Source organism: Chelmon rostratus, chromosome 1 (genome assembly GCF_017976325.1).
Source record: "Chelmon rostratus isolate fCheRos1 chromosome 1, fCheRos1.pri, whole genome shotgun sequence".
NCBI classification, from domain to species: Eukaryota; Metazoa; Chordata; class Actinopteri; order Chaetodontiformes; family Chaetodontidae; genus Chelmon; species Chelmon rostratus.
This window is the reverse complement of record NC_055658.1, coordinates 17003251-17030905: the sequence shown is the minus strand read 5'-3', so window position 1 is coordinate 17030905 and position 27655 is coordinate 17003251. Positions and strand designations below refer to the sequence as shown.

The 27655-nt window shown below is 40.6% G+C and overlaps 1 protein-coding gene across 1 annotated transcript; it reads right to left on the bottom strand.

Annotated features, from left to right (window-relative positions):
* Positions 1-775: 775 nt before the first annotated feature.
* adam10a (ADAM metallopeptidase domain 10a) lies at positions 776-27226 on the bottom strand. The gene is made up of 16 exons (XM_041942956.1): positions 26824-27226; positions 20661-20811; positions 14551-14669; positions 13152-13310; positions 10471-10571; positions 9835-9993; positions 9231-9323; positions 8811-8994; positions 5740-5903; positions 5444-5627; positions 5207-5357; positions 4892-5075; positions 4675-4786; positions 4269-4489; positions 3999-4125; positions 776-3670 (listed from the first exon to the last, which is right to left on the bottom strand). Exons 1-16 carry the CDS (start codon positions 26873-26875, stop codon positions 3564-3566), a joined length of 2268 nt encoding a protein of 755 aa, XP_041798890.1. The 5' UTR covers positions 26876-27226; the 3' UTR covers positions 776-3563.
* Positions 27227-27655: the final 429 nt, after the last annotated feature.

Below are 27655 nucleotides of genomic sequence, written 5' to 3'. Positions count from 1 at the left end.
TAAGTATTGCATGTGATGTGTTTATGGTAGACACGTTGTTTTCTGACCAGAATCACACAGCTAAGTTTCAAAATCAGCCCAGTGTTCCATTTCTGTCTACATACAAATGTCTTTTAGGGGCATAAACAGCTGAGCGTTTGCCAAGTCAAACATTAACCAGCCAGTGAACACAAAGTCAATGACCTTTTGATGACGTTAAGTCCAAAGGATGTACTTTTTTGAGTGTGCTATGTGAAATGATCAATCTCATCATTTAAAAACCTGCAGTACTCCTCCAACTAACATCATCTGTTAATCAAACCAGACCAATAAATATGCACTCAGTTCTTTTCTACTCGGTTTTGTGGTGTTTGTTACACCTGTGAACATGCACTGGTCATGCACTGACAAACTGATTCATCGCCAGACTGTCCAAGGTATACAGAGAAGCTGACACTGGTAATTTACTGTAGGGTGGAAACAGTAAGGCTTGATGTGCAGTTAAAATACCATGCAGCTAAAATGTCCAACTGCTCAGACAGCAGAATCCCTCAAGTAAAGGCAGTTCCAGGTATTTAGCAGGTGGTGACTCCTGAGGGCAGCTGCTCTAAATGAAAGGCAGTAAACTCAAAATCAGGTTTAATCAGAAAGAGCTGTAAGTAAAGCTGGCAATGTTGAACAGCAGCTCATCGTGGCAGCTGGATCCTGTAGCAGCTCCAACATCGGACGTATTATCACTGCCCTGAATGTGAAAATACAAAATCATTTTGCTATGAGGTACAAACAGTGAAACATTTGATCAATTCTGGTTTATTAATGCATTTCAAGTAGTTCAAAAGAAATTATATTTTTGCACAATAACTTTGCAAATTTAGTCAAATTTTCAAAGTAAGCAGATGGGGAACAGAACAAAAAGGTAAATAAAAACAAAAGGACAATTGAAGACACTGTATAAAACACAGGACACATTAAAATCAGACAGTAGTACTGAATCTATACCATTTTGGATTCTCTGCTTACATTGATTACACTTCAGTGCACATTTTCCCAACATCAGAGCAACACATGTAAAAGAAAGAAACATTTCCCAGAGTATTATTATTCCCCAACACCCAGTAATGTCCACATCTTACCATATCAACGAAAGAGGATGATTCAGCAGAGAGCGCACGCACACGCACACACACACACACACACACAGAGAGAGAGAGAGAGAGAGAGAGAAAGAAGCTTTAAATTTTGCCAGAGATAATGAAAAATATACTTTGAGGTCCAACCCAGGAAAAAGCACTACCAGTAGCACCAAAAAGACAAACAAAATCAGTATAAGAAGCCACAGAGGATTGCATTTTGTCTGCTCAGAAACTTTGCTGTAGCACATCGACATGAGCGACTACTTTGAAAATACATCAGAATTTTCCACATACCCATACAGGAGAAAACAGTGAAGGCATTTCTCTGTGAAGAGGCTGACTTGATCGCGGTTCTGTGATGCTCTGCATAGAATCTATAACTGTTCGATAACACAACATCCTCCTACCTTGTACAGAAAACAACGCTGAGCTGCCGTTGGGCTTGAGACAACTCTTTTCAAGGGTAAGAAAAAAGTCCATCTTAAGAAACTATACACGTATATGTTTTTTATTCTACCAGTAACTCAACTAAGAGTATTTTGCACTCTCATCCATCAGTCAGTGAAGTTGACCTAAATTTAATCTGGAGACAACTGACAACTCAAGGTGAGCCAAATTAGAGCTGGGCAATAATATAAGAAAGAAAATAAGTGCTCATCACTTACATTTCCAATATTTATCACATTTATTATACATTGCCGAGCCCTCAACCACATCACTGCTATTACATCTTTCATTTTCATCAGTCCAGTCTGGTGACAGTGTTTGGATAAACTGCCAATTCATGCATGATTCCAGTCTCAGTACAGATCACTGACACTCATACTCCAACTTCAGTCACGCTGCTTTAAGTAGGCACATATTTAATGCAATTACACAAACTGAGAGGGCGTAAACAAGGGTGGCGAGGTTCCTTGAGAAAATCCCGATCAGTAGGAAAAGTCAGGACAGAACAGAACAGCGGTGGGTGACTGACACACAGTGATTGTTCGCTCTAGTAAATGTCAGTTAACAGCAGCGACAAAGCAACAAACACATTAGAAGCTCTAGTTTCCCCCCAAATGATTCAATTCAACCACATACACATACAATCTGAACTGCAAGTAAAATCAATAAAAGCTAAATTCTCGATCACATTTAATCCAGAAAGGTTCATCTGGCTACAGAGGCCCAGAGGATCCATCTGCCTCGGAGTGGTTTAAACAGATTTCTTAAAACTGCCAGTGTGTGAAATTCAAGAGGTGGACAGAAAACAGAACAAGTGAGAACGCGGGCAGGACAATCACACCGGGACACTTTGTGTATATGCAGGCTTCTTTGTCCACAGCGTTCAGTTTGAACAAATTCTCCTTTATGCTTTCACTATTCTCATTCTGAATGTGAAGACACACACGCATCTGTAGCATGACGCTACATGCTTAACAAACGTGTCACAACTGCGGTGACAGAATAAGTGTGATACAATCAGGTTGATAAAAAGCTATTTCTCTCACCATTTCAGCCCCAGACTATACCTTTATGTAAACGCAGCTGCAAAACCACATCACAACAAGAAATATACATATCCAGATAATTAACTTCCCTCCACAGCTCCTCCATCTGATAACAGATGACACTATAATCTTATCAAGCTCATATATCTACATTCTTTTCAGCCTATGTGAACTCCTCTGTACAGGCTTCAGCCAGGAGGGACTTTACCCTGCAATATGCATGCAGCCATCTTTTCCACTCCATACACTTGTTTGCTGTTGTTTTATTAATCCTGAGAAAGTGAATTAAAACAGTAAATAATCTTCATCGTACAGAAAATCTATTTCATTTGAAACACAGAACATCTGTACAATTGCACACTGAAAGAAAACATGTAAGCTTAAGCTTCAATTTTTGATGGTGTTTTGATTTAAAACAATCTAAGTGTATTGGCAAAAAAAATAACAAAGAAAAAAAAACACTTTTCCCCCAACCCAAAGTCTCAATGCTGTTTTTGATTGGCAGCCAAAACCACACGTCTTGCAGTCCTACTTCCGTGCTGATGATGGCAGCACTTCAGAGAGGAAGAACAGGAAAGAAAAAGGTAGCACAAATGGAGGACAAAGGAAAGTAACTCTGAACACAAAGCTGCTTCTCTTTCCTCCGTTCTGGTTGAAAAAAAAAAAAAAAATGAGAGTAAGACCACATAACAGAGATCAGTGAATTTCTCCTCCTGTCCCTCCTTGGAAAAGTTATTTATTTCCTATAAAAGCTGTGTGAACCACTGTTACCTGGCTCAGAGGTGCTGAATGAGTTTGTTAGCCCCCCCCCAAAAAAACCCTTCAGGCTTTGTCCAGTGAAATCGATCCAGTTCTAAGTTCTTTGACTTTTGCAATAGGTGGTAAAGGTAACTCTTTGGAGTGATGTGCTCCCATTGTAGGCACTGAGAAGAACCAAGGCAAAGAGCAGAGCACTGTCTCAGCGTCTCATCTGTCCCATTTGATAGTCCTCTCTGTGCTGACGGTGGTGCCGCTGGCCCTGTGACTGCGGGTGTGCGTTCTGCGGTCTTCTCCTTTTCAGTGTACCTACATGACATCGAAATCACAAAAAAAAAAGGCACCATGGATGCTAGAAACTAATGCTGTACTCTTCCACACCATTAAAATTAGATGAGGCCAACATAGCCATAACATGTAAAATCTTAATCGTATATCATCGTAGCATGATTGTTTTGACAGCTAGATTTTTTTTTTTTTTCCCTGATAAGACAGAGCAGCAACACAAAAGATGCCATCTTAAGCCTCACTATTTTCTAGTGCTGTCTACCAACATGTAAAATCTCTCTCCTTAAGCTGCACTCAACTCTCTATATGCTTTAGATGTATGTACAGACAAACATATGATGTACTGTACCTGGCAGTGGCTTTGGTGGGGGCAGTTTGGGGTTGCTGCTGGGGGTGTGGACGCTGCAGATCTTGATGAAGCCGGCCATTAGCATAATAAGAGCGATGCCCATCAACAGCACTGCCCACCAGTGAGCCTGGATAACAAAGGTTATATTAAAGGATATCTAAATACAGGTGAGAAACGCCACAGGAACAGCTCCTACGTGCATTTGTGTTATTGTGTTGACATTTTTCAGCTCTGGCTCAACTGGAGAGAGTTCTGTGCAGGGACACTCACCACTATCCACTCTGCAATATTCTCGTAGAGCTCTGCATTGAAGATGGCTTTCTTGAGCCTTGCCAGAGGCCCGTCGGCATCCACCAGACGGCACCTCATGAACACATCGCAGTAGCCCTTAAAGTCATTGCAGGGTGAGCCGGGCTGCAGCGTCGTGACCGTCCCGTTGAAGAATTTGGCCCATCTCTTTGAGCCTGAGCTGCTGCAGGTGCTGGGGTTCGCTGTGTGCAGAAGGAGGACAAGTGGACTTTCAGATACTGACAATGATTTAGTTCTTTAGCTTCAAGATGACAAACTAAGAACAAAGTAAAGTTGACAGTTACTGATGATATGTCGCCTAAGTCTTAATATTACAGCTGTGACTGTGTATTTTGGCCCACGAACAGTTTTGCAGCCTGCCACTTACATTTCTCCATGCAGCACACGTGGCACAGCTCGGCTGCCTCATCCCTGCCGTCTTCGCTGGCACAGGTGCACACCTCCAGATTATACTTCTCACAAATGGAACCAGAACATACCTGGCTCAAACAAGCAGATGGCAGAAAAAGGTAAAGATAAACACAAGCTCACAAACTGCACATACCAGACACAAAACAACAAGAGGGCAACTCATACTAACATACCCCACTGAGGCAGACTTGTGTTTCTGAATGGCAAGAGGTGAAGTTTTCCTTTGGTTCTGAGGCGGGACACAGAGCAATAGCTCCATTGCACTTGCCCTCTTTGGCACACTCGGACTCCACTCTGCACCTCTCATTCGTGCCCTTGAAAGTACACTCTGGTGTGCAACATGGCCCTTGGCTGGGACTGCGGAATAAGAATTACAAATACACAATCAAATGTCATACAAATGCTGTGATACTAACAGCAATGTTTTGGGCTCGACAGCACTTTCACAAACTGCAGGACTGTACAAAGGCATGCGCGTCACATCTTACCTGCAGATCTTGCCAGGTCGGAGTGTGCACTTTTTGCCCTCCCCTTCATTGGCGCTGTAGCAGCAGGGGTCTTTACACTGATCACTGTAGCCGCAGTCACAATCTTCTCCAGCTTCCACCAGTCCATTACCACAGATAGGCTGGCCAGACTCTGTACACACAGGCACAACATGAAGACAGAGTAACTCTCTCTAACATACATAGACAGGAACATAACGTTTCCATGAGAGAACTTACCGACAAAACAATCGTCTCTTTTTTTCGCTAGAACAGCGGTTATGTTGCGGATGCTGCAGACAGAGAACTTGTTATTGTTGAGCTTATCCCCCGATGTGGCTCGGGCGTACATGATGTAGTTGCCCTGCTCCTTTTTGTCCTGCAACTTAGACTCTCCGGGGGTGCATTCGATCCCAGAGTCGTGCTGTAAAACAGCAGAGAGAGACTTGAGAGAGAGCTGCACAGAATGTGTTGCACAGCTTGGCAAGAGAAAGAAGTGAACTGGCAAAGGCTGCTGTTTCAATCGTAGTACTTACAGGAGAGCCAAAGTTGTGCCCAACCTCATGAGCGAAGGTGATGTGTGACACCTTGGGAGGGACATGAGAGGCGTAGTTCTGCACAGTGATGATACCAGTGTTCAGAGACTTCCTCTTTCCATCAGAGTACAGTTTGCTCTTCTCACAAATGCCCCCAGAGCTTCCTGTGGCAGGAGAATAAAAAATGTAAGAGTAGAAAGGATAATCATTCTATTTAATAAAAAAAAACAATCTAGACAAGTTTCAGAGAGGATGCCATTTTTATTTTAATGATAGTGTTGATTCACTGTTGCAGACTGAACACAATCACAATCATCAAATATGTTCAATCAGCTTTACCGACATTTAGTTTGTAATGATCAGTATCATCACTTCTCTGCACTGAGCAAAGAAGAAGAAACTAAATGATCTTTGACCTTTGGACAATGTGAGCCATTAAAGTAGCCAAAAATGTAAGAGATGACAGTGTGCCAAACACAGACCAACTGCATCAGCAGAGGAACAGGTGCCAATATGCAACAGACAATAAATAAGGTCTATATGGGCAATCCAATGACAATAAGCATTTTTTTGTTTGTTTTTTACTTCCGTGGCCTTAATTTCCTAATTTTGGCCATCATTTTTATTAGTTAGAAAGTAAAGCAACAAACTAAACCAATGATTTGAAAAGTGAAATGTAAAAGCTCTAACCTGATAAATGTCTGTAGTAACTTCTTGGTTCAACATGTATAAATGACCTGCTGCACTACGGCCCACATATATAGTTTGTAGTAGTAGTTCACTAGAATCTGGATTTTACATGATACCTACACAAAAGTGTACCATATACCACTACAAACATAACTGTGCATGCATATTATAATGGCTATGTGAAAATATGTAATAAAGGAAAGATGCATATATTTAAAGAAATAACATATTGTTTTAAAAAACACAAAATGATGATCTCAAATGTGAAGAACTGTGTTTTCAATCACAGGGCAATTTGGCTGCTGACCTTTGCTTTTTCTGTGGCTTGAATTGCACAAAATAAAAATGCGAAAACAAGATCCACTTGAAAAATCACTTGAAAAGACTGGAAACCACTTGCAACCACAGTCAACAATAAGTACGCCTGCAGTGCTGCTGCTTTTCCCATAATCCATAAACCCAGTCATGAGGAGGCAGCTTCTACCCACGCAGAAACATGAGACCAAAGCACTTAAAGCAATAAACAGTGTATCCATTATGTGTACATGAGTCTGCTTGCACATTATATGTTTGTTCATTGCATGTGTGTGTATATATGTGTGCGACTGGGCAGCTCCTCCTCTGAAGCCACTTATAGCTCAACAACTGGTCACAGCAAATAGGATACATATTAGTTGTGCTTGACCTGTATCCCTGATGGCCGTTTGTTCTAGACTCCCTTTGTTCAAACAATCACCCCACCGCTCGCTGCAACCCATCTCCTCTCCATCTCTTCCACCCAATCGATTCTTTCAGTTTACAGCATTCCTAATTTGCCCGTATTGATTGTCTGTGTTTGTGCTGTATTCTTCATGTTGAGATGGTGGTGTCTGAACTAATTCAAAGGAAAAGAACCCTTCGTAACTATCGTTTATGCATGTTGTGCCTGCGAGGAAGGAAAATTATATAAGAGCTCATTATGAATCCTGACAGAAGAGGACAGACAAGAGGCATTCCTACCTGCATACACTACCACATAAAAAATAAATAATTCTATCTATTATGTAGCAATACTTTAATAGCATCAGATTTTAATAGCATCGCAGATTTTCACAAAATACAAATGCCCTTATATGTAAATGTTGATGGTTTCTTAGCAGTGTTCACGATATGAAGCTTCAGAATAGGTTCAGTTAAACTTGCATACAAACCAGTTTACATCACGTTAACACCAGGGAAGAGCACATAACAGCTATAAGGCAATTTCCCCAATTTCCATCTTGGTTCATATTATGAGATAAACACACTTAAAGACAAAATGTGAGTTCAAATTTTAGCCAATTTCATGCACTTCAGCTACTTTCTGCAGCAGTACCACTTCTCAAAAAAAAAAAAAAAAGGTCATTAATGGCTGAAACATACATGAGTTCTAAATGGTGTGACAATTTAGTAATTTCTTCGTCTTCTTCTGACAATAATAATTGTGCTGATATACAAATTACTCTGGAAGCCTCTTTGCGAACGGCAAATGTTATATCTAGGTTCATACCTTGGATGTACGTTGGATAATGCTTACCATTAGTTCCTTACATTAATGCTTTTGGTACATACAATGAGAAACCAATATAACTTTTTCATCTCGGCACTAAAATCAATTCTTTATCAATCTCAGTGTTCTGTAGGACTTGATTCTGGGTTTAACTTTTATCTCAAAGAGGCCCTAATTCACTGTTGATAGAAAAACCCAAGTGCTCTCATGAACAGACAGAGGAAATCAAGACAGAAAACGCTGACAGGGCATAAGCTAACAACTTCAAAATGCATTGAATTACGTAGGAGTGTGCTGTGTGTGTGTGTGTGTGTGTGTGTGTGTGTGTGTGTGTGTGTGTGTGTGTGTGTGTGTGTGTGTATTGCACTGGGTTGGTAATGGAATGACCAGGACGGTGAGGCTTATCAGGGCCTGCTGGGGTAAACAGAGACACAGTGCTATCTGACATTTCTTCATTATTTCAAGGAACATCAGGACCATGATAACAGAGGCCAGGCTACCTTCTGCTTATTCTGCTCAGCACAGCATTCTCCTACTAAAGCAGAGATCTCTGCCCAAACTCATCTCAATTTAACAAAATAACTGATGAAATGAGAAGACTGATTAAAGGTATGTGTTATCCTGCATAACTGGCAGATTACATTAGTGATTAGTGCAGCAAATAGGAAGAGTGCTGTTCACCTGGATGATGTGGAGCAAGTCCCTGTGTTAGAAAGCTTTAATGTCTCTGAGCAAGACAAGAAGTCACTACAAGGATTGTGTGTGTGTGTGTGTGTGTGTGTGTGTGTGTGTGTGTGTGTGTGTGTGTGTGTGTGTGTGTGTGTGTGTGTGTGTGTTTGTGTTGTCTACCAACCTGAAGGAGCCCCAACCCAAGCTAAGCCAAGAACCCCATCATCAAAGTCCCTGTCGGTGAAGACATAGGCTAGGCAGTAGTCATCGTGGTTCTGTTCAGAGTTAAGCTCCAGAAACTTCTCCACTCCGATGTTGGCAAAGCGGAATGGATTGCTTTTGTCCCGTTCGTCGCTGGTGGTATTTATCTGAACAAATCACAGTTGAACAATTACAGAAGAGAAGTGAGAAAGTAGAGACCCCTTCACTGATAGAGGAGTAGATAGAACTGGTAGAAACAAAAAAGACTTTTGCCAGCTTGATCCATTTCAAGTCTGTTGTTATATAAACTGATACTGCTGCACAGCCAACATGTCAAGACTCAAAATGGCAGCTGGCATTCACCTGAGGTTCGACGCAATCTGTGCATTGAGGTTAAACTCACCCTGATCCTTTTAACCATGAAGCTGATGTTTCTGATGCCCATGAAGTCTGTGGCCTGATAAATGGAGTCAATGGCCTTCACGTGGCTGGAGATCTGCAGGGAGAGGGATTGTTTTCTATTAGAACAAAGGCAGTAGTACAAAAGCAAACATATCATGATAGCTAGCTGTGTGGATTTCCATCCAAATGTGTCGCAAATTAAAAGAGCTAGCCAGACCTCGAATGAAACATAATGGAAATATGACATTTCTGTTTCTGTTTATGATCTGTGTGAGCAATGAAGAGACGGTTTAATCTGTGCAAACACATTTTTCTTCTGCTTCTCCTTTTTCTGCTCTCAGAGTGGAAACAGATGATCAGTTATGCGCATTCAATGTTTGCTATGGGAGAACTTATTCAATGAAGGTGTTTCCATCCCCCATTAAGTGAACTAACTCTTCTTTTTGTCATTTGTCATTTTGTCATTTCCATCAACCTTTTCTCATGCAATACTTCAAAACGCTCATAAAAATACACTGATGCAAACGCAGCTATTATCTGCTTATCAGACAAAAGAGCCCCCAGACTTAAGCCAATGTCTCCATAATGTGTGCAAGGGTGCATACCTGGGCAATGACGGCCTCTCTTGTGCCGTAGTATTTGAAAAAGAGGTGGTCAGTCTGGATGAAGAGCTGGCAAGTGTTTTTCTCTTTCGCCGCTGCCCTCTTTCTCCTCAGAATAACAGGACCGTGGGAGCTCTCCTCCTCCAACACACTGTTCCCTCCCTGCACAAAAAACAACCGTCAGGATGAAACAGAGGGAAGATGACGCTGGGAAGGCAAAGTAGTCGAAAAGTAGGAGAGAGGAGGGTAAAGTAGACGGTTAACTCTATCCCCAGCCAAATACTCATCAGTTTTCATTACAGGAAGTCCATTTCTCTGTTAGTCCTCTCTTATTTTGCAAGCTAACATAGTGTGGTTAAACAGTGTCGGGTGAATTAAGGCACTGTGTAGAAGAGAAAACTCTCTGCTCTGAAGACTGTTTCAAAAAGTTGAGTGTGGTTTCAACGTTGCTAATAATCAAGTGCAAGACTGACAGCATGTGTGCCTGTGCTAAAAATACACACACGCTCTTACCATGGGTGTAAGGTAGGTATCCTGGATACGAGATAAGATTTTTAATCTCATGAACCTTGTCCATCTGTGTGTTTAATTATGAGCTGGGAGGTGGGGGAGGGACTTTGTCCTGATGGGGGCACTTACTTTAACCGGCTCCTCCACTGCAGATGCCTGGTACTTTCTCATCCTCTCAAACACTGAGTGGTCAGCACAGCCGCCCTCTGAGCCATACTTATGAGGATAATCTGGCAGACAGGGAGGAGATAAGGCAGTGGTTGAGAAGAGCTTACACTGGGCCATGGATCTCTTTGGAATCATGTGCTAGTCGGGTTGCAGGAGGAGCTGCAGCAAATTAAAAGCTTGAGCGATATGGCTTCTCTCGCTACAAATCAGCATCAACGTCCTCTCTCTCCTTTTTCTTTCACTTTTCGATCTGAGTAGAAAAAGGTATTACCCTTGATCCGCCTCCACTGATTGAAACAACTGCTCCTCTGTTCAATCCGCCCTTTTCCAATTTACAACTGCTGTTCTCTCCAAGATAGTACACACACTGAATCACCAGACTGCTGCAGTGAATTTTAAAGGGCAAATGGGACAGGCCTTCAAACACTTTGTGTACAATGTGAAAAGAATTTCCAGTCTTTTGGATTAACTGCTTCCGATCGAGAAATGTCAAACACTGCTGCCGTGCTACAGTAGCAGACTTTCCAAGGATGTCTCACAGTATTTACAATCACAATCCCCACAGAGCTCATACCGAGGCTGCATACATCTTACAAAGTGACTGCCTTCCTCTTGTTTCACATGAACAACACACATTTCAGCAATAACATATGAGTCTGTCTCCCACAACAGCATTACCATCTGGCTTCAGCAGCTGTCTTTACTGGATCACAAAAACAAGACAGGATCAGACTGACGATACGCAATCGCCACCTCTGCTGATAACCACAACGCAGCCGACCACGCCCATACAACAAGCCCACATCGAATAATGTATGATTCAGAGTTTTCCAACAGCTCAGTGAGGAAGCAACTTCAGGTGAAGGACGTATGAACAAACAGACTAATGAAGAGGAATATGCTGTGTTTGTTTTGGGCTTATTTTAATTTGAGAAGATTACATACTGAAAGTTAAAAGAGAATTGCTTTTTATGTACTTCAGCCAAGCAGCAGGTGCAACATACTGCTATAAAACTATAAAGTTAACAGCAAAAGTTGTCCCTCATAGTGAATGTAAATAGAAAACTGTCAACTGTGGTGTGCCATTTTGTCTTTCTTTGCCAAAAAAGGGTCCGTGGCCAAAAAAGCTAAATACCTTAAACAGTAACGTACAGTGCAGACAGTGTGCTGGTGAATATAGTTTAGATAATTATAAAATACTGACATACAAAATAGATTTTGAAAAAAGTTAATCTGATGTTACGATGGAGTATTATTTTTTAATTTTTTATCTGCAAATCAACGTGTTCTGATGATAAACTAATGGGTTACCATTGATAATGGGGCAGCCTAAATGTCTGGCAGCCATTGTTGGTCATTCAGTAAAGAGAACAGTCCGGTGCTGGTTACTAAACTGACTGGACACACACTGAAACAACGCATTCAACCTCTGACAATGTGTTTTCAATTTTTTCAGAGAAAGCCTTCTTTGTCCATACAGTGAATGCCGTCTCATTCAACTGCTAATCAAAAGGCCCTTGCAATTTGGACGGAAGAAAAAAAAAATAGAGAAAAGCCAAGATTTTTTTTGTTTTTAGAACCATCATTCCTCTGGTACCGGCATCAAAAACCAAATTCTGAGACAGGACTATGCGAGTACAGCTCACTCTGCCCATGCAGCGATAAAGTTTAACAAGTGCAGTGTCATCTGAAATATCTTACTAAATATCTTAAAATAGTCTAAAGTTAGAGTGCATTTCAATCATCTTAAAGACCCGAGTATTCTTCAATGCAGAGGCTTAGAAAAGAGGTCTTTATGCATTTTCCAGCTACTGTTTCACATTCATTTCATGGGGCCTATAAATATGTGCTTTTGTCTAAATTACATTTGCAAGTCAGTTTCAAATACATTTGCTTAAATTTCCTTCAGCAGTTCAAAAGAATCTCTCAGTGTCTGTGTCTGAGTGTATGTGTGCTGTGACTATCAGCCAGCCTGAAGCCAGGGTGGGGTTCATATTAGACCCACTGCCTGTCTGCTAAATGCAATGCTTCGGGCTGAAACCAGGAGTGTATTCGTGGACTGGATTCTGTTCCTACTCATGCAGAGTTTACTTCATTGTGTTCGCACACAGCCACACCTCCTCTGTCAGAAATCTACCCAACACTTCCAAACATTTTCAGAGTTTGTCTGTTGAGGATCTAACTGAGCATCTATTGGTCGGTTGTAGTCTGACCTTAGCAATGGCTATGAGTCACGCATTTGCTGTGTCGTGCTCCAATCCAGCTTCCAGGATAAATGCTGACCACCTTGATCATGGCCCAGGACCCAGAGCCAAATCCTGCTGCTACCAGTCTGTTGAACATAACCTTCTCTGCAAGCATGTCAGGCTGGTCTATCAACCACTTAACCATCATCCCCTTACTTCATAAAACTCACCACACAAACACATTGCAATTTTACTCCTCACAATGCAAAAGCACTGTTTTGCTCAGTATTCTCCTTCCTGTTTAAGTATGTGTAGTGCACAAGCCACTGTCTGTGGCACATCTGAAAGCAGGGAAGTCACAACCCTTCCCTACATGTGTGCAAATTATGCAGACTTGAACTAACTCTAGACCATACAGTGCCACACAGTAAAGCAAGTGCAATGGGAGATACTTACTGATGTCATCCTCATGATAGATGACGGAGTGGAAGTGCACATTCTTGTCCTTAAGGTACCGCTCTGAGGGTTCAACATAGTATGTCCCTTGGTGGGTTTGAATGAAGCCCTCAAAGCGACCATCAACCACAGAGCCATGAGTCAGTGTGCCTTTTTCACCTGAAACACAAAACAGGATGAGGATGAGCTGAGGCAGACAAAACAGAAAGTTAAATATTTCAACTGAGGTCCAAAGTAATATTCTTCTATAGTGAACATACAATTAAACACCTCTGGTCTAAATATTCAAGCCGTTTCAGCTATTTGACCAAATAGTGGTATTTGGTTTGACTAAGCTGGTATTTGCATTTGAATTTAATTTCTTAGTTACACAAACTTTATGCTAAAATAAAGGGAATGACGCAGTAATGCACAACTTCTTAGGACACATACAGGGGTCACTAACACACAAGCTGAAAAACATCTAATCCAGGCTGTTGTCACACAGACTGCACAAAAAGTACAGTGGTCAAATGTGCATGAATGAAGCAATGTGAGAATTAGCTTTGTGCTATATCTGATCTTCAGGGATTTGGTTAATTACAATCGAAAGTTCTTGCAGCAATCTAAAATCTATAGCATTTTCAAATATTAGGCATTTGGTCAATTACACGTGTTCAAAGGGGATGATGATACAGCTGAAGCCAGTGCCACGTTATGACCACAATCACTCATGAAATGTCCCCCATGTGAATCACAATGTGTGGGCAAAAAATAAATGTTGTTTAGTCGAACTTGAATGATATTTCATTTGTTTAAAGGTCAAAGCGTTGGTGTGGATCTTCACAGGTATATTTTCCAATTTAAGATATTTCTTAATCATATCTGAGCTGAGATTAGGGATTCTTATTGTGCGGGCATCTCTCAGTTTCTCTGTCCCCTTTATCTCTGTCTCACATGCACCAATCACAATGGGACAAACAGCCTTGTGTTTGTCTCTTTGCTCATTTGAACTCCGCAGGAGAGGGGGAGCAGGAAGACATCCAGGAAGAGAAGGGATTAAGAGTCAAAGGAAGAACCTGATGAAGGCTAAAGTATTTCCTGCGTGTTTTAGATTGTGATGTGAGGATATATATACTGGACAAAAACAAACTTTAAATTCATCTCTCTGTCCCTGTGTCTCTCTCTCTCTATAATACACATAAAAAGGCATTAAAGGAGTACATTGTTCCTCAGTAGAAATGTTTGAGAAGTCACTCAAGCAATTGTGTATGGGATATTGCAGGGTGACATATAATACACGATGAGAAGGGGTTCAGACTTTAAATTTAATTGAAAACTAAAAACACCAGAATTGGTTTTTCCGGCAAGAAACCAAGCTTCCGTCCAGGATGTGGTGAGTGGAAACATCTGGACTTACCAAAGACTTCTCCACTGTAAATATGCGATGTATCAAGGGGTGCCTCCTCTCCCGACACCTGAATGACGACATCTGGAGAAAACAGAGTTGTATCTCTCTTCATCCGCAAGTTAAAATACCTAAAAAGAAGAATAGGAGAAAATGTCTAATTAGCATAAGCTTTAAAAGTTGTACTTTGACACATGTGGGCAACACGATGACACGGTCCTGCTGACACTTTTTTCTCCCAACCCTGGCTCTGAGAGTTTTAGTATAAAAACACCACTCACATATACACACACAGAATTAAGCAGAAAATGCAGCATCATTTACACATATTTCTGAGCTTCCCAATGCTGCTGTGCTCAGTGAGTTAGAAGAAGAATTATGTCATGAGGAAAATCACATGAACACTGGTGCACAGCCTCAGTACGTTTTGCTCTTTCGTTAACATCACCAAAATGTCAAAGACAAAGAGGCAAGCATCACATGAGGTGCACATGAGGCCCCAACTTCCCAGAAACCTGAGGCAGTGTAGTTCAGAGGAATCCTCCTCACCAGGAATCTCTTTAATAATCACATGGTTTAGTCTCAAGGTGCGAAGCTTCCTACAGATGACTCAAATGATGTTCACAGTCCTACTTCATAGTGAGCCCTTTGTGGATGGAACCATTGCAGTTTTTTATGTTAGTACAATCTGCAACAAGGCAAAACAGTCATTTAAGAGAAAATCGAGATTAACTATAAAAAGTATAAAACATTTTTTAAACAGCCTACAGTTTGCTCCTTTAAAAAAAAATCATATGCCCCTTGTAAACTGGATAATAGCCTCATATAACCTGAGATTATGCACTGTCAAGAATACATTCTTTACGGAAACACATGAGAGTAGTCACTTCTGTTTTTAATCATGTATGTATCATTTTCAGCCCATAGTGTAGGTCAAGCTCCAAAAACACTGGAGCTTTCCCAAACTGCAGCCAATAATACATTTTGTTTGACCCCCTGCCTGGTGAATGCCTATGTCATTTAAACTCCTCCAGTCTGTAACACAGGCTGTCTGTTGCAATTTACAGCTGAGCTGATGTGAAGTCATGAGCATTATTGTTTCAGATTTTGGAGGACATCATATGACACGTACACTGGTCTTAATGTATTAAATCTGTGGCGTGCCCCTTAAAGCCTGTCTTAAATTTGGAGGACAAAACAAAAGTGGAGGGTTGCTTCCCTCTGAGTGGCTCAGGGACATGGGACAACATTAATGTCTACTTAAGACACAGATGTTTTGCAGAAGCAGATGTGTATAGGAGGGGAAAAAGGGCTGAGTACGTAAAGGCAAGACTTACTGCAGCGAGTACATGAAAACATTAACAGAGGAAAACCAAGAGAAACTGAGCACAAGAGGCAGACGGTAGAATGCAGGGAGGAGTACAGCAGAGAATGTTTGGGAGCGTGAGATAGCAGATGATGTTGAAAAGGTCAGACAGAGTCCAGGATATCCTGGGACAGGATGAGTCCTTGACCTGCCTCAGTATTCAGTTTTCCCTTCATCATTCATGTTCTCACTGACTGTTACACTGTCTTCCATTCATTGGTTTCCTTGACCCACTTAGACGTGGATGATAATTCGTGAAGCAACATGACGTTTGCGTTTCTGAAAGCAGGTAAATGACTATTGTGTTCGATCACAGTACTGTGTCTTTTATTCATCTCAGCCTGGATCTGTGATTACACGAAGTTAAAAGGATCATGCAGATTTCTGAACTAGAAATTTTTTGTCAATGAAGGCAAGAGATGGGTAACGGAGACAGAAAAAAACAGGAAAAGAATCTGAACAAAAAGGAGAGACCAGCTAAACATGTGGAACAAAGACTGCAACATGACCCCCTCTTTGAAGTCAGCATTGCAACACAGAGATCATCTGGCAAAAGATTTAGAAATTCCTCTACTTGTTATTCATCCTGGTACACCCATATCAGGCCTTGGCCTCTCCCCACCTTATTAATGGACTCTACAACAATCAATATGACCTCATATGAGCTCATCTATGCCCTATCAAGAGTTCAGTCGACCCATGATACCGCCATGGCACACTGGCGTAGATGAATCCATAAGTACACTCTGCAGTTAGAAATTTAATCTGTATTATTAACAAACTGGAGAGGGCATTTCAAGTGTTCATTGTCAGGGAAAAAAAGGGTAAAAAATGCCCTCATGGAAGTTACACTGTACATTTTTTTGCATATCTGATCACTCGCTTCCTGAGGACCATGGGAAGTTAGTAATGTCAAAACAGCTACTAGTAATTGAATATTATTCTGTGAATAACCGTTACACACTTGAGATGTGGTTGCTCTCGTTTATGTTTATCTGTTGAATTCCCCCTGATCCATGGAAACACTTAGTGTAGTACTTAGTATACAACATACTGCCAGGAAATCGCATGATACATTCATACCAAGAAAATACTTATCAGTTCAAAATAACCTCAAAAGGTCAAAGGATTTACTAAGTGAAAAAGAAAGTCAGAAAGAATCACTGCACCACATCCCACGCAACAAACAAACATGGCTCGTGACAGACAGGAAGAGGAGAGGCTGTGGATCAAGTCAGTGCTGCTCATCTCACAGAAGCAGCTGACTGATAAATTATTCAGACATATCCCAAATGCTGAACATACTGACTCAAGCATCTGACAGTCATACATTTCGCTCAGTAAGCAGGCCAGCTCAGAGAAAAGGAGTGCCCTGAGACCATGTCTACAGAGATAGCATGGCTACAAAGAGATCAATATCTACAGTATGTACATTTAAAACAGAAGAGCATCCTCTCTTGTCTTGCTTTGTGTGTTCATTGACTAACTTGTTGCAATGTGCACTATTTAGAAAGGTACAGTACATCCTCTTTACTTGCACAGTCGTAAGAGCTCCGTACCACAGGCTGGAAGGTGGAGGTCACAGAGTCATAAGATGATGTATGTTTTTAGACTTCCTATCTGAGGAAGACATATTTGTGCTGAAATACCTGTTCAATTGCAAATTTAGAACAGAAACTGTCAAGATGTTTTTCAGTGCTCTCATTTATTATTCAAGACGGGAAGGCTGTAGCACCAGCATAATCTTACTACATTTTATCTATATATCACAATTTACCCTGATTTGAATTGGCTGTGTTTGATACCACAGAACTGGTTGCTTTCTCTCTCATTTCAAAGCAGTTAGATATGTGCAAAGATTTGAACAAAGTCACTTTTTGAATGGACAGCTCAGGTGAGAGACTGTGTGCGTGATCAGTTATTTTCTAATCTTGTAATACGCTTATGAAGACAACAGCCTTAGCACCACAGAGTTAAATCAAATCTCTCTGACACACTACATAACATTATTGTAAGCATCACACAGGTGACACCATAATATTGACTTGTATTAGCTTGTACAAGGGTATATGACAGGGGTGAGGACAGTCCGGTATCCAGGCCTTATGCAGTCACAGATACAAAAAACACACACACAAAAAAACCCCAAAAAACATCTCTAGACAGCAGTTACTTTTCAGTTATGGGTGGTCCCATAACTGCTAAGTGCATGCTGCATTCAGGGATCACTTGTAATAAAAACACACATGCGTAGTGGTTAAATTGTTGTGAGATAGCAACTGTCAAGAAAAGAAAAGTACATGCTGAGTGTTGCACTTTTCAAGAGAAATAGACAAATGAATATCTTTTATTGTTGAAGTAAAAGGCAAGCCAGTGTGTCTATGTTTGGGACAACCTGACCCCACTAACCTGCTGAGAGCTGTTCTGCTCAAGACTGAGTGACCCAACCTGGAAAACCAGCTACAAGTAGCATCATTATCATCATCATCATCATCACTACTATCAGACATCTCGTCAAAGAGAAGTAGTTCCACTCATCTCACTAGAGGTTAGTGTGATATATGTGTTCAATAATATAGTATGGCCCTCAAAGGATGTTATAAAAATTGAAATGGTCCTTGATAGGAAGAAGGCTCTGCACTCATGGTATAGGATATTGTTTCCTGTCCACCCCTGTGATCTACAGTCATTAATGTAAAGCTTAACTTTTTCCTTCCTTTATCATGGCGTCAGCATACACTGCTGAAAATCTACATTAATTTCTCCTCAGAACACAAATATAACAGTCATATTAAATTACAGTCAGAGGGATTATCATGTTATTATGTAACTATCAATAGTTTAACCATTCCTCATTTTTCGTTCCTCATACAAGCTGTCATAAATCATGTTCAGAAATCTCTCAATGCACACTCTTTTACTGTTTACTGAACTGGACTTCAGCATTCTATATTGAAAATGACTGGCCTGCTCCAGTACATATCATTTTAGTGCAGGGCTGCTACTTTTTTGAATGCTGCTAGCACCCATCAGAGTTTGTTTATGGTAGATATACCACAGGTCCATTTGGATGAGATTCCACATAAAACTGCAAACCATCTCCAATTCCATTTTCTCTACAAAACGTTGTTTATGTCCTCTTTAGACACTGCAGAGTATGATGAAAATGATCATGCAGCAGGAAGCTGCGATCGCCTCGCTCATACAGACAGCACCTCCATGGCTAGCAATGTCAGGAAAGAGCATGAAAGCACAGGAAAGGGATCTGTTTGACAGGGGCTTGATAACCCACAAAAAAAAACAGGTTTGGTGACGAGGATAGCAGGGGGAGCCTGCTGAAAAAACAGTGTTGCTGAGGCAAATCATTGTTGTGCTGCTCAATGTGGCAAAAAAATGAAAGAGTAAAAGAGAAAAGCAGATAGAAATGAGAGAGAGAGAAAGGGGCAAATAGAAAGTAACTTCCCACTCACAGGAAGAGTTACAGAACTGCACTTCCATAACGACAGTATATTAAAATCGAACACTCTGACTGGTCATATTTAGTACAAATTAAAGGCAGCAAAACTTCTATAGTGAGTCAAGGGCAACCAGCTAGTCCACAATTTCTATGTCATGTGTTGAGGCACTATGCAGTCCTAAACCAGGGTCTGGTGAGTGACAGGCAAGCATGACTCGTTTTCGTTGGAGTTGTAGCATATGATATCACTGCACTCAAAAGGACCTTAAAATATTTTAGAGCCATGTCATTGTGTCTTTGTAGTATCTACCATCTTCAACTCTCACAAACATGGGTCTAAAGAGTCTTCAGTGGCATATAGGAAATGTGAGTTTCCACACTAACACCATTTAATGAAACTGGATTTTTGGTTTTTATTTTTTGTTCCATGTTCCAATGTTTTACTCACACACATTCTGCTGCAGCCTGTTGTGACTTTACACCAAGTGACAAGAACTCAGCTGATACGAATCTGAGGACATTTAAACAGTGTTACCGCCTGAAATAATCTGTTTCCAAAACAAGGGGTGGCACCACTGTACTCAGACAAGTTGGCTTTGACAAGGACTTGTCTCGAATTACATGTCGTTTAAAACAGAATCGGAAAGAGGTGAAAAGAATACAAGGGGACTCCACTGTCAGAGGTAAAAAGGGAAGGATTTGATTACAGCTTGCAATAATGTGGTTAGTCTTGTCTTCTCAGAGTTTTAAATAACCACAATGTTGCCGCCAGTGCTCCCAGAGAAGCAGCACCATCGTGGCAGGTATCTTTTATACCAGCTATACAACCCACTCAACACAAGATTAATCCCCTAAATTTCTAGAGTTGATTAAACTTTGATACATTTTTTGTCACATGCAAAGAAAAGAGCAGGTTCTGAATATGGGGACTTCAAAGCCAAGTATCATAGCAACATTTAATCTGTTTTTTGCTACAGTTCTTTCCATGACCAGATGGTAAAAAAAGGAAATAGTATAATCAATTCATAAACGATATGATGCCACATCGAATGGCATTGGGGGAACTGAATAAACATTTCCATATCCATTTCACATTCAAATGCATTACCTGCTAATCACTTAATCACTTTTGCATACGACAATATATCATCTTGTGGTGATAATATATGATAATAATAAGTAAAGACAATAAGGCTAGCATAGCATGAGTTTGCATCAGAAGACAGAGAGAGCAAACAGGTGAGGAGGTGTGTGTGTGTGTGTGTGTGTGTGTGTGTGTGTGTTTGTACTGAAACTGACCTTCCATGTGCATGGAAGTCCAGCTGCACGGTCCTGTCTTGAGGAGAGAGTGCCCTCTTGGCTCTCTGGTGACTGTCGTGCAGGGCTTCTGTGTCATATGATAAACCTTCATAATGGCGAATATATTTGTTCAAAGGGTTCCCAAACTGACCTGGAAGAGATATCAAAGGCACATCAATATTTGTCAACAAGCATTTGCATCTGAGGTTACATTCTGTTATTCTATTACATAGAATTTGACTGAAATTAGTTGACTAGTCGATTAAACATTGCTACCCTTGCTAATCAGCACCAGACATACTAGTCAGTTAAACTTATCATTATTTTATTAATGTACAAATTAAATTATACACAACACTGCTTTGAATAGACTGCACACACCAAAACTGACAAATTCACCCATGTGCAATATCAGTGTATAATAAATGTAACTAAATGCAATATCGACATTCCGTATGTGCAATAATGTATAAATCAAGCATCAACTTGTTTTGCTTGCCATTTGCTCTCTCTTATTTTCACTTAACATATAGTTTACTAGTGCATCATATCTTGCTTCTTCCTTACTGATGCTTCCTCCTATTACACTGTGCCCTTTGCTGCTGTAACACTGCAAATTCCCCCCACTGTGGGATTGACAAAATGATTTTCTTATCTTATGTATTGACATAATTTGCACTGAATTGTAATGTCTTCACTGTCAAATGCTGTTTTATAAAGAACGAGCATCCATTACCAATGTTAGCAATGTTGGTTGACTGTTGCATCAAAGATGCTATGCAGACACACGCCACTAGGGGAGACTGCGCTACCCCTTCACATGTGCAGTATTTTTGTTTGTCTAGAAACTGTCTGTAGGCTGTAACAGAATAAACTAGCATGTAACCACTCAACTGGAGCAATGCGTAACCACAATCAGCACAAATTCTGTAAGAGAAGCACAGGTTATATGAACAATGGCTGTGCTCAATGCTAGTATTCCAGTAAGCCATGACAGTGAGCCAGCATTTACAAAACCAGGACCCTGAAAGTGAAGCAGCTAAATGTAATTCAGCTGTCAATAACCAAAGGCCTACAGAGCCTGGCTGGTAAAACAGGGATGAATCTCTTTAATAGTGGCTAGCTATGGTACAAACTGTCACTCACTAGACATGCTTAACGGGCTTATTCAGCTTATTCATGCAACCCCAGAGGTAATCCGGCTGGCTTTCATACTGACCATTTCTTTGTTCTTTCCACAGAGACAAAGAAAGTCAGTTTAAAGCACAAGTGAGGAGCACATGATGCACGTCAGGTGACTGCGGTTCTGTTTCAGTGCTACTGTATGTCATTGTGTGAGAACACTGACTGAATTTGTTGCAGGCTGTTTAAATGCTAATCTACATTCCTAAGGCAACACAGTATGCCACTAAATATCTGTCTGAAGTTTTGGGTCATAATAGGAAAAGCTCTGCTGTGAGCTGCATAAGCAGCCTTTGGAAATAAGTTCATTAGCAAGGGCTCCATTTAAACAGCTGGGACCGACACTGAGCTCTAAGCTTTTGTAGTGAAAGACCATAGAAAAATGCACAATACTATGAGACTCCCATGGGGCAAAAGGGATACTCTCTACCTTGCCTGTAAATTTTACACAGCACTGTTTTGTTCATTACTTCCATGTGGTGGGAGTCACAACTCTCCAAACGGGGAGAGGCTGTACCAGGCTAGCAGCAACTTGTCCATGAATGCAGCGAAGAAATATTCCAACAATCAGCTTCTTTAGCCCTTCCTCCAAAATGAAAATAAAGGCTGCAAACTAGACTGAACCAACAACCAGCCTGTAAATCAACAAGATGGGCTTTGGGATGAGACAGTGAGGCAGTTATTAATCAGGGAATATGCAAATTTTGTACCAAAACAAACAACGGCAGCTCAGATCGCCCAGATCTGCCTTCTCAGAGGGACGTGACAACCCCATTAATATGTAGTAATGGGACAGCACAAGGCTATGTGTCAACAGATGGCTGCTTGCATAACAACTTAGCATTAAGTCTGATATTTCTGGAGTGTTATGACATTTCTGCTCACATCAAAACATAAAAAAGGAACAAAAATATCATATAAAAGAATGCATCAGCTCAGCAGCTACCGTATAATTTGCTGTTCTCCAATAGAGGGCATGCCCTCAATGATTCTTCGAGATGTTTAATAAAGGTTAAATGAATGAACAAGAGTGCTTTTACATGCACACTAGCATCCTGGTGGTTGTCAGGGCCACTGGAGAACCTGTTTGATTGTAAACATCATATCCTGGTGGGTTTACTATGACACAAGACTGACATAGACAGGCTTTCTCTGCGTGAGCTGGCTTGACAAAATCAAAAACCACAGTCAAGAGATAATAGGTATGCAATTTCTTTGCTAGCCCAAGTTTTCTTAATTAGGCTCTGTGTGCATTCCCATAAAAAGGGGCAATCGATGCATCAACTGACTCTTTGTCTACACAAAATGAACGGAGTGCATGCTACCTAGGTGCCTACTTGAGTCAAGAGGACCAGTTTGTTATAATGGAGAGCTATGAAGAAAAGAAAAAATGACTACAGTGAAAAGCAACACTGTCGGTGCAAATAAAGCAAGAGAGAAATGTTGGCAGAAAACTGCTAATCCTGCTAAGTCTTTGTTATTGTTATTTGTTATCTTTATTATATCACTCACTGCCCTCCCAGAGCCTCCAGCTTATTTCTAACATAACTGCACATTCTCGTGCTCTTAAACTTTAACCTTGATACAGCATATTTAAACATTATGCTCAGGAACTGCATTTAGGTCTCTGACACTGTCCACTAATGAAGGCTACGTGGAAATCACTTTAGTTTTTGGCCAAATCAAAGTGAAATTAATTTCATTGATTTAACATTCAATACCAGCAGTGACTTGGCAGCAAGCATGAAAACATCTTCCAAAGTGGTCTGTAGTTTCTGTGCCTTCGTCATTCTTTTACTGTATGGATAATATGCCTTTTACAGGCTCTAATGAAAACTGGGATACTGTGATGCTTGTTAGACACGCAGGTCACACAGTTGTTGGTCATAAAAAATAAAAATATGATAATAAACATATATAATGCAATGTTGTTGACATGCTAAAACAAAAGACTGACACTGGTTATGCAGAGGGTAAAATGATCACTGATCAGTATGATCACTTTGAAGTTAACTGACATGTCTTTTAACATAGAGGCTAACACTGGACAACAACACAATGAAAATCATAAAGAGTATAATAAGACAGTTAACCAGATCTGTTAGATCAAAACTGTGTGATGGTGGGGCCGCACTATTTTTCAAACTCTTAGCCGCGGAGATCAACTGGTGCTACAACATTCCAGCCAGACTGAAACACAGCACTCATTTTGAAGGGTTGCTCATGCAGCCCCTAAACTTAAAATGGCCATAAGCCACCACGAATTCAGACTTTTTAAGTCATTACAATTTGACCTCATCGACCATTATCAGCCATTATCGTGCCTATTAAAATGCATCTTAAAATATCACACATTACATATCAAAGTCATCCTGCTTGAAATATTTGTAAAAATTAGAGATAATGGATTAAAAAAGCATCACTCCATATAGAGTCTATTGGAGTTCTTTCGATAATAATTTAATCAATTTTAGATTTCACTAACATATCAACTTCAAATTCAACTGGATTCATGAAATAATTAGATTTGTAATACATTTTAATTAATTTCTATAACATCCACCCTTATTTCTTAGGCCTATCATACTGAATCATGGCCTAACAGTAGCATAACAATAATACTTTATGTGGGCCTAAATAAATAACCTCACTAAAGAGAGTTGAAATTTCTGGTCAGCAACAATAACTGCAAAAAAACTGGCAGTCAATTTCACTGTAAACGCTACGTCATTGTGGTTTCAGTGCAATCTGTTTCGGCCTCAAGTGCCCCAGTGAAGTGCGATTCTCGACAGAGAGGAAACTGCTGACAGGAACAGAGGAGGTGGCAACAGCATGGATCACAACCGATCTGAGCGTCGCATTACCATGCATGCTGGGTGACGGCAGGCCGGCTAACAGGACACATCAGACACCCCACGGTTCAGGGTAAATCAAATGCCTCACAGCAACATTATGTATCACACAGTGCTGGAAAAACCAGTACGGTGGTTGATTGTAACCAGCAAGCATCAAGTCTGACCAAGGTGGTCTGTAACAAACCTGCTACATTGCTCAAGAAAATTCTCCGCAACATACAACCACTGTGAGCAGACCAAGTGCGAGCAGCTGTGTCAGAAGTGAGATAAACTAGTCTATCTGAAACACTGACTTCTTCAGAAATGTTTGGTTCTTGAAGCCAAAACATTCATAATCCACATTTAACCACACTTAGCTTTTCAAATGTGTCACAATCATCAGAAATGTATGGCGTAAGGTAGAAATTGAGACACTTCAACATCACACTTCAACTAGGACTACTGCATACGAAGTCCCTATGGCTGCTGATATGCCAGGCAGAATACATCAACAAGCCAGAAATGTAGGCTTTTGTAAACATAAGTGAAAAAAATGACCTTCTTTAGAGTCAGTGCTCTGTTCCACAACTTGTGGAATTTAAGCACAAGAACTGCAACAATACCTTGGAATGAGTGTAATGACGTGACAATACGGTCTGATATCGGGCATGCTAGCTCATGGTCTATGAAATAAGCAGCTCAGGTCTGTAGCAGCAACGCAGGGTGACAAAGTAAAAGCATTAAAAACAAAATCTAGACGGATTTCCTGTCCTGGTTTGACACGCAGTCTCAGCTCTTCCTGCACTTTTAAGTGACTTCTCCTGTTGGGTTCTGAACCTGAGTACAACACTTTCACACATCTCAGTAACATCACTGTTCTCAAGGGCTGCAAATTGGTACACATTCACAAAACCACACTGTTTACTTGTACTTGCCAATATCCATTTCTGCACAGTTTAAAGGAGCAGTTTCAGCTATTTTTAATGTGACTGATTCGATGTTTAGTCATAATGTATGCGAATCACTTTGGGCTGCATGAAATCTGAAAACAGTGTGTAAAAAGTAGTAAGCATATATTCTAACTGTCATTGTGGAGGGATATGACTAACCTTCAGGTTGAATCAATTCACTTGTATTTTCGTCAATTACACAACAGTGTAGATTTTGCCCTGCTTGTTTGACTAATGGTGACTCACTGAGAAGTGGAAACAATGATTAAAACACCTGAAACTACAGCAAGGCTGGATCCAGTCAAAAGGACTGGATCCAGCCATCACTCAAGGTATATTATACAGCACTGCTCAGATATTATGATAGTGTTGTTAGACTTAGGCAACGTTAAGCACTAGGCTAAATTGTTGTAGGAGGTTGAATTGTGACAAGCACTGAGAAAGTTAATACGGCAACTTTCAGTGGAATTAACGCAATAAACGCGACTTGTCACTCCTTCCTGGTAAGAGCGGAAAAGGGGTTGGTATTATGGATCTTTTCAGCTGTTGTAAACGTGAACCAAAGAAACATTTAAGATGGAGTCGTTGCAGATGAATAGTGGAAAATTTAGATATATTTAGCTTCAAGATTTGCTTTTGCCAGATGCAACGTCAATAGCTGTCAAACGTTGCAGCAGCGCAGCATATCATATATCTACATAAGTAACCCTGTAGCTTAGAGTACTAGCTAGTTTATATGCATTTGCCAGCGAAGCTAAACTTCACGTTAAATTGTTTTGAAATGATTGTAACGCCAGAGAACATGTATGTGTACTTCAATGCCACCATTCAAATTGTCTGTTTACAGACGTTTGCACTGTAATTTAACTGTTAGTTTACCGCCCAGAAATTGTCAGAACAAGCCTTTTTTCTATTTCAGTACTCAGCCTGTATCATTCATTCAAACGCATTGTTGAGTTAATCAATCCGATAGTCATCCAATACGGGCTGGCTAACCTTGCCTGGGTAACTGTTAGGAACTGTAACGAGTAAACACAGGTTAGCAGCCACAAACGCCAACGTTACAGTTACCGTTGACATTAGCCAGCTAGCTAGCAAGTTAGATGGCTAGAGTACAACTGCCTGATCCGATTAACGCTAGCTCCACAGACGATCACTGAACACTTTCCTTTCCCAGTAAACCAATGGCAAACTTACCTGTAACATCTCGTAGGCAGCAAAACATGACAATTAGTTTCACAAATATCATATCGAAACTCCCTGTAAGCCCAGTAAACTAGCTAAGCGACACAGCGATACCGCTGATTGTTTCTTGTTTCTTTCACTTAAAGGTATAGTCGCCTTTCCTAGTTAGCTAGCTCCCATCACAAACACCGGCTCTGCCTGTCTCCAGCAACCCGACGTCAGGCAGACAGATAGACCGACAGACAGGCCCTCCTCCCTTCCGGCGTGTTTTGCCAAGAAAGCTCGGACACACCCATCCCTTTACTATCGTGATTATAGGGCCTCTAAAGACCAACTACAAATCACCTCAAAGCCACCATGCAGTTTAACACAAGGACAGCAAAAAGTGTCGCGGTTAGCAGCCTGAAAATATGCCCCCAAAATGCTATTTAGGTACTGTTTTCATTGATCAGTCAGCAAGTTGTTTACTTCCGCAAATCATGACTTCCGGGTTTACCAACACTTTTTGGAGTTTCTTTTCTTATAGTGGTGACGCTATATATATTGTAAAACCCTACTTAAGAGAGGATAGAAAGTTAATAACATAGAAATTGCAACTAAATTGAGAAACACAGCAGTGAATTCCGCATTATTTGTTTTATTCCTTTACTATTTTTCTCTAAAGGGAGTGTAATCAACGTTGTTGGGGGGAGCAAAGAATGTCTTTTTTTCGACCTAACATTAATTTTTATTTAATTTTCCCCCATTTTATCAGAAAAAAAAATTCAAAGATTGCTTTTGTCTGTGCCACAGCTCATATTATGCATATATCATCAATGTCTTGGTATATATATCATATAATATT